The sequence below is a fragment of the Lynx rufus genome, unplaced genomic scaffold, assembly GCF_022079265.1.
Source record: "Lynx rufus isolate CCGP_SWC_20201006 ecotype Redwood Valley unplaced genomic scaffold, mLynRuf1.p SCAF_7, whole genome shotgun sequence".
Classification (NCBI taxonomy): domain Eukaryota; kingdom Metazoa; phylum Chordata; class Mammalia; order Carnivora; family Felidae; genus Lynx; species Lynx rufus.
In genome coordinates this window covers 90,604,873-90,617,849 of record NW_025814889.1, presented here as the reverse complement: position 1 = coordinate 90,617,849, position 12,977 = coordinate 90,604,873, and the positions used below count along the sequence as shown (strand labels likewise).

Genomic DNA, 12,977 nt, shown 5'->3' with positions numbered 1-12,977 from the left:
TGAAGGGCTCTCCTGAGTGAATCTCTTCCAAGCATGACTCAGGGATACAGACTCCTTCCATACTGTGATGCCATCATGTTCAACATGTACCTCTGACATAACTTCAGAAGAGAGAGGTGGAGTATACTGGATACTTAATCCCCTAACCCAGAAATGACACATACTCCACCGGAGAATTAGTCACATGCCCCCACATTGGTGGAGAGGGATGGGAAACTGCCATCTCTCACTGAGTAGCCACTTCCCCGTGACTCTGAAAGGGGAGAGTAAATCTTTGGTAGTTAGTTAAGCATTTCTATTGCAAGTGAAGAACAGAACTCCCAACCTCACGGAATTTTTGTTTATGAACTAATTATTCATACCAGATACCAAGGCTATAAAGGTGAATAAGACACGGTTCTTTCTTCAAAACACTCACAGACTTAGAGAGAAAGAAAAGATTCACACAAATAAGTATAGCAGAGCATAAAGGCTGTAATAAATCCAAGTATAAGATCCAGTGTTTGCCCACAGGAAGGAATGATTAACTGCTGGGGAGGTGTAAAAGATGGCTAGATTTAATTGAGGGGGCAATGTTTGGGCTGAACCTTAAAACCTAAAGGCTTGGAGCCACTTTCCTTACAAAGCTATGGGATGACATTGAGGGCAAAAAGGAAGGGGAAAGCATCAGTGTTTACAGGTAGCATAACAACTTCTTGCTTCATATGTGAATTTGGGATAGCATCAGTTTCCTTTTTGGAGGAGCCTTCATTTCTTTGGGCACTGCTTTGGAAAAACGTTCTCTATAGGAAGGCAAGTACAATACATGACCCAAGCAAGGTGGCTAATGCCGGAAAACACATAGTACCTGCAGCTGAAAACATAGGGATGGTGATATCTAAAGAGGTAGAATTCAGGTTAAAATATTTTTTTTTCAGGTTAAAAAATATATATATATATATATTTTTTGACAGAGTATCTCTCTTCTCAAAGTCCTTGTCAGATAAAAGAGAAACCAAATAAATAATGATATATATCACGACTCAGACTGATCTAATAAATATACATGGAATCCTTTGTATTTCAGAGAATACACTTTTTGTATCACCCACAGAAGAGTTATAAAAATTAAATATATATTAGGCCAAAACTACAACTTTAATAAGTACCGGATAATAGACTTACTAAAAAATAGTAAGGCTACATTCTCTGACCACCAAGCAATGAAACTGAAAATTACAAACAAAAGTAGAAAATAGTACATATGGAAAGGTAAAACACTTTCCTAAATAATCATTGTGTCCAAAAGAAAGTCAAAACTGCAACTATTTACAATACAATATAAAAAATATCTGGGACCCGGCTAAAGCTTTAATGAAGGAAATTTGTAGCTTTAAATGCTCTAGTTCTAAATTAGAAGAAAAGAAAAAAATTAAGTATGTAACATAATGGTATACATGAAATCCAAGAAAGCCAACAGAAAATTATTAGACATAAGGAGAGCCTTCATTTAGATCTATCTGATGCAAAACCTCTGCACTTAGCTGCTATGCCTTGCTGCTTCCTGGTGTGTAAATCACTTTATAAAAGGCGATGAAAGGCTAGGTGCCCTCTACTTGCTTCTACACAATCCAGTGAGACCGTTCTAAAGAAGATGGCCTGATTTTTCAGGCCAACCCTGATTAGGATGCAGTAAAAGAACACATCAAAAGTTCAATAAAAGTGAAGAAGAGAACAGTATTCCCAAACATTTGTCATTGTTCTCTTGTAAATTACTCTCTTTTAATGACAATCAAATGTGAAAAGTCACTCCTTATTAAAAGCTATAGAAAAATTACACACTAACCAGTCGTATTATTAGGCTGGTTTCTTACAAGTCAAAGTAGAAACCAAAGTGATACCGTTTGAATAAATTAAAGAAAGATAAATATGTCAAAACCTAAAATAGATTAGCTTATCTTTAAACATCAAGAGTTCTTTAATTCACCATCTGGATCTAAATTTAACCTTATTAGCCCTTTTTAGCTAAATATGCAGAGAAATCCATGTGAATCTGTAAAACGGCCCAACTAGCTGTAAGATTCTGGAAAATGAATTGTATCCACCCTGTTCACAGCCATAACCTCAGCATCTGGGTATGGCATACAGCATGCATGATAAATGTAGACTGAACGAATGAACAGATGAATAGACAATATTTTTCCTATTTCTATTAATGAACGATGCCCAACGATATTTACATTGTATTTCCTTGCTCTTCGTTTGTCACAAGCCATTCAAAAATAAGAAACTGAAAATGACAACATTGATTTGAAGCAACTGAAAAGTATTACCAATATACTGTCACATAGATAAGATCTGAAAATGTTTCCTTTATTAATATTTCTTAAGAAAGCCTCACTATGTTAGGGCAGACTGTCTCGTTTGTCGCAAGCTTTCAACACCCTAAGTTCTACACCATTCAGATTCCTCATTTCCCTTCAACCTAGTGACCACCATTAGCAGCCCACTGTATTTTTCACTGCCCTTATGTTTTTGCCTCAAGCTTTAACTGATTATATTCTTTGATTTCCTTACCCTGGCGTAGAGTCCTTTTAACTACAGATCTTAAAAGCGACACTAGCTGCTTTTTGTTCCTTGGGTTTTTTTTTCCCCCCTTCAGGATAATTATATTCCGTTGTGCCTTTTATTATCGTGTCTTTTAGGATCTCCTAACCTTGTACACTCTTGGGCTTTATTTAATAGTGAGCTCCCTCCTCTACTCTCCACACTAAACCATGCTCATTAGGTTTCTTAATCCTCCATAATTTGCTTTCATGAAATCTTATACCTTCGAGTTGCTGTGTTCTGCGAGCCCGTATCTTTAGTATAGCTATTCCAAGCAGCCCAGAATCAACAAGCACCAAACATAAGCTTATTCACTTTCTCAGCCAACATGACTCTACAGAAAAGAAAAAAAAAATCTTTGTTTTGAATGTTTATGGACCATGAAACCATCATTTTAACTTGGTATTTCATTTTCTCATTCGAACATGGCCTGAGAAGGTTAACACCACAGATTTAGACTCCGGGCAGTCCTTGACGTATAGTTATTAACTTACGGGCTTCAGGTTCTTCTTGGTCAGAAAACTATCCTATTTTAACAGAACAGAAATAACAATATCCTGATGTTAACATAGTGACTAGTAAATTCCAACTATATGTTTGCCTTATATTCAGGATTCAGGAGAAGAGAAAAACATCTTTTTTCAGTTATTCTCCAAGAGCTCTGCTTTTCCAAATGTTTTTTTTTTTTAAAGACATGTGCATGTTCCTGAAATCTGACTATACACTCAACTCTGCTCTTTCCAGCAGTTCATCCTCTGCTTTCTCTTCAGTTCTACTCATCACTCACACCTTTGCTAATGGGTATGTACAGGAGGGCAAAGACAGCATATATTCGGTTTTTGTTTTTAACTTCTTTCGGTGAAATTAAAAAAAAAACAAAACAATTTAGTAGAGAACTGAAAGAGTTAACGAAGTTTCCAAAGGTGCCTTGCTTATTCAAGCAAAGTTTACACTTCAGCCCTGTGCATGTTAACTTGTGATCCTCCCCATCCAGATGACAGAAAGCAAAGCCAGTAATTTCTTTATTTAATTGGTTTGCATCCACACACTGACCTCCAGGGCTCTGTTTACATAGCCTATCATGCAATATGCTCCACAGTTCCCTGCCTCTTTCCAAAGCATGTTTCTCCTGAGATTTGATATATAGCTTTCATGTTTAATCACTGCATTAGACTCAATGCTCTGCTTCCTCCACATCAACTAACTTCCCTTCTTGGGAGGTGGGGAGAAGAGCACGGCTTCTTGCTACTCCTGAACATAAAAGGAAGTCTGTTTCACTCTATTAATAAAATCACCAGCTACACACGAATGCAGGCAAGCAACAGCAGTGCATCAACTAGGAAACAGCATTAAAATGGAAACCCTAAAACCGCGTGAGAAAGAAGGTGGCCTGATTGCTCTCCATCGGCGAAGCCAAAAGCTTGACGTGACTGAGTTATAAACCAACAGAAACAAACTTTAATCAGTATATAACTCAGTACATAGAGGACACAGCTAGAGGGCAGCTAAAGTGTTAATCAAATTAATCTCCAGGACAGAACATTCCTGGGGTTCTCAGATCAGAATTAATTCAGTGCCGCTACCTTCTGGTTAAAGGTTTTCTTAACCTTCACCACAAATAGAACTTTTGAGGATCCTTTAACTGATGTGGACATGGTAATGCCACAACCCTTTCCAGAAGAATCTGTATGTGACCCACATTTCTGAGACAGACAAAAAAAACTCAAAAAAATAGTTGATCTCTTTCAGTAAATCAAGACAATCCATAACCTTCAGGCTTCAAAAATGACATGAAATGGACGTATTTTACTTTAAAATATTTCAAGCAAAGAAAGGAAAGTGAAATAAATATGGCAAATTATTAACAATAGTAAAATCTAGATGATGGATTATGTGGATGTCCACTATACCACACTCTCTAATTTTATAGAGAGTTGAAATTTTTCATTATAAAATTTTTTGAAACTTTAAAAACCACAAGTTTGTTTGCAGATGCTTTTATAGAAAAAAAAATTGATATAATTTTGATGAGAAAAAATTTAAATCTCTCTCTAGGCTGATCATTCAACAACCGACATTTTTCCCCATGTGATGACAGTGAAAACCTCCCTTCCTTCCTCATGAATCTCACTCCACAGTCAGAAACTTGGTTACACACACTACAAATGTGCATAAGCCCTGCATGAATTGGGTTCCTCACTTGGGAGGGGAGCTATAGGTACATACATATACATGTCACATTTTACTTTGAAATCCTTTCCTTTATGGCTAGTCACTGACCATACTGTTTATTTTTTAAGTGTTTTTGTTTTGTTTTGTTTTGCCTTGGTAAGATTGGCATCCTCCTTCATTTACAAAGCTTACTCTGTCAGGAACACTCTTACAGCTGTATACAACATTAAGCAGAGCAAGTTCACTTTCTGTATTTGATGAACAATAGAGAATGTGAACCTATTAAAGTCATACATTTAATTGTTCCAATATGCTATCTTATTTCTGACCAAAATTTGCATGATAGAGCGTGCCAAAGAATACAGGTCCAGCTTCCTCTGCCATGATTCCCTCATTCGATACTAAGCTAAAAGAGCTTATAAGAAAACATAATTACCTGTTTCTTAATTTGAAACCATCTGAATTCTTTCCATAACATATCTAAATTCTAAATTAAAAGAATAAATAAACTTTTCATCAGTATTCCCCATAAGATTTTTCAGGGTACAGAACTTTGTACTTTTCAAAGACATGCAGATGTGGTCCGTGATAAACCTGCTTAAAAAAATTAGGACTTAGAAAAAATAAGGATCATGAACAAAATCTTTGGTCACTAGAGTGAAAGATGTATGCCTGTACAGATGTTATAACTATCACTACAGGACTTTAGCGGCATATTTTAATTTGGATTTCAAAATTCAACGTAAATTTTCTGACTTTGACAATAGCTGCCTAATATTTCAATTTTGTACACTATTTCCAGGTTTTACCTTCAAAATGAACCTGGTGGACTTTTTCATTTTTGAGAACTATGTTCCAGATACTATACCCTAAAATCAGTTTCTGATTGATGTTTAGGGAATTAAATCGGATCATAACAAAGTAGGCCCTTAATATGACACTTGGTGACTTACTGGCAAATGATAAAAAGACATCCCACTTCTATGAAAAATTCATTCTCTATCAAATCTATTCATTTATTTTTTATCATACTTAAATATTTTACTGTTTAAAAAACGACACGGGGCGCCTGGGTGGCGCAGTCGGTTAAGCGTCCGACTTCAGCCAGGTCACGATCTCGCGGTCCGTGAGTTCGAGCCCCGCGTCGGGCTCTGTGCTGATAGCTCAGAGCCTGGAGCCTGTTTCCGATTCTGTGTCTCCCTCTCTCTCTGCCCCTCCCCCGTTCATGCTCTGTCTCTCTCTGTCCCAAAAATAAATAAACGTTGAAAAAAAAATTTAAAAAAAAAAAAAATAAAAAACGACAAAGACTTTTCACCTTATTTTGAGTCACCTCCTATGAATCAATAAAGTCAAGTCACTGATATAAGGCCACCATGACTTCAGTCTCCATGTAGTCAATATTGTAAACGAGAAATGTTGGTTTTATGCTATTAATGTCAGATGTGATTCAGAAGCCCAAGAACACACAGAATGGAAAGATTTCTGGTGAAATTGTTAACTCAAATGTACCAACTTCATATTAAAGAGGCTTACCAAATTGGAGACATTCATAAAGGAATACAATAAAAGAAAGATGAAGCTTTTAACGAAAAAGCATGTTGGCTCCTTAACACCATTACCAAAAAGAATATATAGTCTTTAGTTCCCTTGGGAGCATAATAAACAAAAAAATGTTTTTAAGTTAAAACATAATGGAACTCAAACCAGAGTCAGAATGTTACTTTTAAATTCAATAAATTCTATGTTTCTCTGAAAATTATTTTCTCCTGGAAAAATAAAAAATAATCAACGTTTATTTATCTACTAACAGTTCACTAAAGGGCATAAGGCCTTTGTACTGAATAAGAGGAAATTTTTGTGCTTTAATTATAAACACCATTAGAAATTCTGGAGCACATAAATCTCAGAAAATGACATAAAGCCTCAGTCAAACCTAAGGATTATATGGCTACATTCATGCTTAATGAAAAGAAAACATCTAATGAGGCTGATATGCCACTGTTTGTGAGAATGTGAATTTTGTCTTGATAGATACAAAAGTAATGGCTTAAGGTGACCTTAGTTTTGCATTATCCACTCCCACAACAAAACAAATTTTTTAAAAAACTAATAAATCATAAAGAAATTTCCATTTCTACTGGCTAAAACTCCTTACAGTTTGCTGGATTAAATGTATTTATTATCCACATTTGACAAGTCCCTTGCACATAATCTTCAAATTATTCAGGATGCTTTGCCTACTGAGAGAATAATATTGTATTTTGAGCGGCAAGAATGTACAACCCCCACTTCTGCTCTTAAAATGCAACTCTGCAGATAGAGAGCATTTAATGCTTATTGCAGAACTATCGAGAATCCCAAAGTGAACATCTCAAGTTCTGATTCCAGGCAGCCAATCGCCCTGCTTTGAGGTGGGGTTCATATTTTGAAAAGAGGCTGCCTCGTCTGTTTAAAATCAAAATGGCTCTTGATCTGATGAGTTGCTCCTCAGAGAATAATGTCAATAAAATATACTCAGAATAACATCACTAATGTAAACATACCTGAGCCGGAGTCAAATTTGCTTTCTGACCTGCAAAGAGAAAGAAATGTTTTACAATACAAAAATTGCATATTAAAGAACAACTGGTACTTTATGGGAGGGGATGTAGTGGTTACAGATTTCAGTTCAATGGCCAACAAGGAAAACAGCTTTTTAAAATGTAAATACATATCTCTTTTAACTATTTTAAACATATGCATTATCCTACGTCCCCTGAACATGCACATATCTGCAGAGATAGCAAGCATGAAAAAGATACTAACTTTTTAACTTGTTTTGAGAGAAGGAGCATAAATTGCGTTAAAAAAAAAAAAAGAGGTAGATTAACTTGTTTCCGTAATATAATAAAGCAATAAAAAACTCAAATTTAAATTTATCCTCTTTACTTATTATTAAAGATTTCCAATTATTCAACACCAGGTAATTTTTCACTAAGTTGTTCGCTGGGTAAATGAACCTGGTAACCCCATACATTTAACAAGAGGGAGAAAAAAAATCTGAGCCCTTGTGGGAACATTATGTTTCAGATATAGGCTAATACTGGTTGTAAATTCAGAAGCCTTTGAAGCTCTCAGTTCGGCTGTGGGAAAACTTCTGTTGGGTAATTACTCTCAAGATGCTGCTGATGTGCTGTCAGGCAGAATTAACCCTATGACTAGGCCTATCTACACAAGCTACTATAAGACAGCATTGTCTATATCTAGCTCTCAAACCAATTAGTGGGCATGCTCCAGTCGGATTTATATCACACATTAACAATCAATAGTATATATGTTCACAGCTGCCACAGCAAGATACAAGAACCCACCAGCAGGAGTCCTGTTAAGGGATGTTACATTGACAGAGAAGATTTTTTTTTTTTTTCCTGGGGAAATGTAGTTAACTGAGTGGGAAAGGAGATTTCTTTGAAATTATGCCAGGGTACCAAAGCACTTTTGGAAGCGGTGGCTTTCTTTACCTAAATTAGTTTCAAGAGAAGTCATCAAAGGGGAGAGGGGGAGAGGATAAGCAAGAGGCAGCTTTCTTTGTCATAAAAACCCATTTTCTCAAGTATTCCTAAATGAGGTTTCACCTGATACTTAGAGTCAATAATGGTAAAAACAAAAAAGTGTTGTCACGGCCACGGTTGCCGACAACCAGCAGCGCGATGCAGGCCCGCTCTCCCAAGCCCTAGCCTGACCGCACTCCTCATCCCACTCCTTCACTTAGACGGCCCCGACTGCTCTTCCAGGTGCAAACACTTTTGCTTTTTGTCCTCTCTCCTCTTCTGGAAAGGCTTGCCTCGTGCTCTCTTCTTTGTTCCCAGCATCCCTGAGCACAGCTCGACATGGCGTTGGCTCCACATCCTGCTGGTTTCCTTGCCTGTCTTCCCCACTACACCTTCCTCATCTCTGCAGCCACAGCGGTTGCACAGCACCTGCTGCTTGTACCCAACAACTGTCTGTTGAGGGGAACTTCCACCAACAAACACACATCCTTCTCACCTGGATAGGAGGTGTTCTTCCTTCTGTCTGGGCTTTTCTCCACTTACGTGCTAAAATGCATTCTCTTATCTGCCCTGGAACCGGGCTGGATGAATGACTCCTCTCTGCTCTCTTTTTTTTTTAAGTTTATTGGTTTATTTTGAGAGAGACACAGAGAGAGCAACAGCAAGGGAGGGGCAGAGAGAGGGGAAGAGAGAGAATCCCAAGCAGGCTCTGTTCTGTCAGCACAGAGCCGGACGCAGGGCTCTAACTCACGAACCGTGAGATCGTGACCTGAGCCGAGATCCAGAGTCTGACGCTTAAAACCGACTGAGCCACCCAGGCGCCCCTCTCGTATCTTCAATATCCAGGTTTCCCGCAGGTTTCTCCTCCCTTCTGAAGAAGAGTGCTCAGGAATTAAATAAATGTCCTCCTTCAAGTAGGTGCCCTATTCTTGTTATCTGCTTTCTTCCTATGCTCACAATCAAGCCTATGGGAAAGGATAAACTATACCGTATGGTGTATGTTTTCTTCTCCTGACCTCCCAACACATTCGCTGTTTGAGCCACCACGATCTGTCCTTGCTAAGGTTTATCAGTGGCTTCCCGTTGCTAAACCAAAAGCCCTCTTACCATCCCTACTTTACTAAACCTCTCTCCGACTAACAAGCAATACTACCTGAATGTTGCACTGGGACCTCAAATGACCTATGTACTAAGCTCAATTCAATGTATTTTCCTTCAAATATAATTCTCTGCTATATTCCCTATCACTGAAATTGGGCATCATGATATTGTCCTAGTTTTCTTCTGCACCCCCTGTATCAAATTGTCACTAAGACCTGTTGATTTCACTACCTTCCCCTTCTCTCTGTTCTTACTCTTACCACCTTTGGGCTTATCTCTGACTCAGAATCTCACACCCAGAAATCCCACCCACCCATCCAATCCGTCACCCCATCAGCTGCCAGATGTTTCCAAAACACGAATCTGATCACATTACCACCACCTCAAAAACTAGAGCAGGCCTCTCCAAACTTGGGTCACAAATTGACCCATTAGTGGATTATAAAATTAATTTAATACAACTAGTATTTTTTTAAACCTGAACTGGAATAGAAAAGAAGACAAATGCACTCCACATATTGAGAGTCTGGGCAATTTTGCACAACTTTTGGGTATATATACGTGCATTTGTGTCTGTGTGTGATGGCACACGTGCGTGCTATGCAGCACTAGCCTTACAAGTGAGCTAAAGGCTCTGCTCTGGTCTTCCTCTGGCTGTGCCCTCCTCCCCACCACGCAGGGTGTCCCCTCTTGTATCCGAAGCTCCAAGTACCAGGGTTTGTGGCATTCTTCACCCAAAGGGCCCTGCCTGAGCCAGCTTCCTCACCCTAGATGGGCCCTTTCTTCAAGTCAGGTTGTTCTACTAGTGTATGTACCTCAAGCCCGAGGGGTGGCCAAAAGCTGCTGCCTGAAGGAGGGAGCTTGGACCCAAGGGCAGAAGGAAGGGGACACAAAGAGGACAGGGCAAAATGTTATTTCTGCTCAGAGAATTCTTAATTCAAACCCTTCCGTGAGAGTGGAGGATTGGAGCACCTAGGGGTCAGAGGTTGCCCCTTGGACCAGACCGGCAAGGTCTACACAGCCTTGGAACTCAGGCGCAGGGCCGGTGGAGATGGGGAAGGGCCGATGATAGGACAGAGGCTGGCAGAAACGAAAGAGCTCCTCCCCCCAGAAAAGAAGAAAACAAAGGAGGTGTTCTCTTATGGATTCCACAGCCTTTGGAAGAGAAGGCTGAGGGAGACGTCCCCTCCTCTTCTCCCACTCTTGGCCCACTTGCCATTGTCTCTGCATTTCCCCAGGATGAATAATGAATTAATAGTCTTTTGGTGGAAGTCTAAATTAACTTTATTTGCACTGTTCTCAGTTATTTGGTATCAATGGTTTTACAGTTTTCACTGCTTTTGTCAAGATAGATTGGTATATCCTTTTCTAACAGTTTATTGCCTTGATTTATAACTTCTTAAATGACTAGCTATCTTGTATCACCATTTGTCCTCTTGCCCAGGTCCTGCAAGTGGTAGGACCAGGCCTGGTAATAAATCGTCATGTAAAAAGGTACTCAGTCCAGGCTCCTCCACCCCATCTCTAATCCACACCGTATCCTTCACTCTCACCAAATAAAGAACCGTTACCACATTATGAGCCTGCATCCACTACTCTCAGGCTAGAATGCCCTCCCGCCAGCTCATCACTGACAAACTCTTACTCAACTATAGACTCCCCTCCATCCCATCAGCACCCTGCCTGCCCCCCTTGCCTCCCAGACACTAACCTCAGCAAGATGCAGACTGGGTTTCATCCATCTGCATATTCCCAACACTTACTGAAGCATGTGACATTTAAAAGTTTTTAAAATTTTACAGTAGGGGGCGCCTGGGTGGCTCAGTCAGTTCAGCGTCCGACTCTTGGTTTCGGCTCGGGTCATGATCTCACGGTTTGTGCGTTCAAGCCCTGCGTCAGGCTCTGTGCCATGGCAGGAGCAGGCATGGCACGGAGTCTGCTTACGACTCTCTCTCTCTCTCCACCCCCACCTCCCCCCCCAGCTCTCCCCTGCTTGCACTCTCTCTTTTTCTCTCTCTCTCTCAAAATAAACAAGTAAACTTTAAAGAAATTAATTAATAGGAATTAATTACATGAATTAGTACATGAACAAATGAATCTGTAATTAATTAATTAATTAATTAGTAGGAATTAATACATGAACAAATGAATCTGTAAACTAAAAGAAAGCTAAAAATAAGGTACAGTGGCCCAAACCTCTATAAAATGCATCTTTTGAGACATGAAAAATCATATCAAAAAACTTTTATCCCTCAGACCATCTTATCTTCTCCAGAGATAGCTGGCCAATACGTAAAATATACCCATAAAGTGCAGAGTAAACATCTTCACAAACTAATTAATGATGTTGGGTATCAGTTTAAAAACAAGAGTATTTTTAGAATTCTCAAACATAGTACTGAACCTTCAAAAAACTCACAACTACTCTGTTAATAATTAAGACATAATAATAGAGTTAATACTATCAGTTTGAGGGTTAAGGAAAATTGGTCCTATAGTATAAGTTAAATCAGATTTCTCAGATTTTCTATACACACATGGAATCAATACACACGTACACATTCAAGACACAAAGTATGTACTGTGGACTATGATCATCTCTCCTTCTAAATCCTCTTTAAGGAAGTAAGCAAAATATAGATCGCAACAAACAAATGGCAAATGTGGGGAAAAAAAGGATTCACACATAATACAGATTATACAAGAAAAGCAAAGAAAGGATGTTCATTCATTCATTCCAAGCCATGTATGATGTGCTTTTTTTCAGTAATTCACTAAGCTTATACGGAAGGGATATGAAAATGCAAAAAGTAAGGTTATACGGGATATAAGATGCGTAAGTAGAATTGTCTCCACAGACACCCATTTTTCCCCTTGATTACACACTCGCATCTAAGCTTCAAGCCACTCAACCAGCCCCTTTGGCAACTGCCAAAACGTCTTTCAGCATCCGTTCTCCACTTCTTAATTTTATTTTTAATTTTTTTAAAAGTTTTATTTATTTTTGAGACTGGGAGAGACAGAGCATGAACGGGGGAGGGTCAGAGAGAGAGGGAGACACAGAATCCGAAACAGGCTCCAGGCTCTGAGCGGTCAGCACAGAGCCCGACGCGGGGCTCGAACCCACGGACCGCGAGATCGTGACCTGAGCCGAAGTTGGACGCTTAACCGACTGAGCCCACCCAGGCACCCCACTTCTTAATTTTAGAAATAGACTAAGTTTTAGATGGGTACACGGGCTTCCTAGGTAAAACAATTTTCCCACACTATATCCCACCTCTCTTGTAGCTAGTTGTGACCCTGTGACTAAGTTCTTGCCAAAAGGATGCAGGCAGAACTGATGTGTCGAGCACCTGATTATGCCCCTCAATAGAACTGCATCCCTCTCTTCTTCCCCCTGGCTGGAATGTCGATGTGATTCCAGGGGCTGAAGCAGCCATTCTTAGATCATGAGACAGAAGCTGACACCAGAGCATCGGCCTTTCACCACTCCTTGTACTGAAAGTACACACACACACTAGTAGCCCGTATCAATCCTGTTACATGTTTAAGCCACTATTACTTTAGAGCACTTGTAACAATATTACC

General features: G+C 39.2%; 1 protein-coding gene across 1 annotated transcript in view; it reads right to left on the bottom strand.

Annotated features, from left to right (window-relative positions):
• The window catches only part of MSRB3 (methionine sulfoxide reductase B3), a 137,998-nt gene that overhangs the window by 78,795 nt on the left and 46,226 nt on the right, over nucleotides 1–12,977 (bottom strand). Inside the window, exon 4 of the mRNA XM_047064855.1 lies at nucleotides 7,302–7,330. Within this exon, the coding sequence (XP_046920811.1) occupies nucleotides 7,302–7,330 (29 nt within the window). The remainder of the gene's footprint in view (nucleotides 1–7,301; nucleotides 7,331–12,977) is intronic.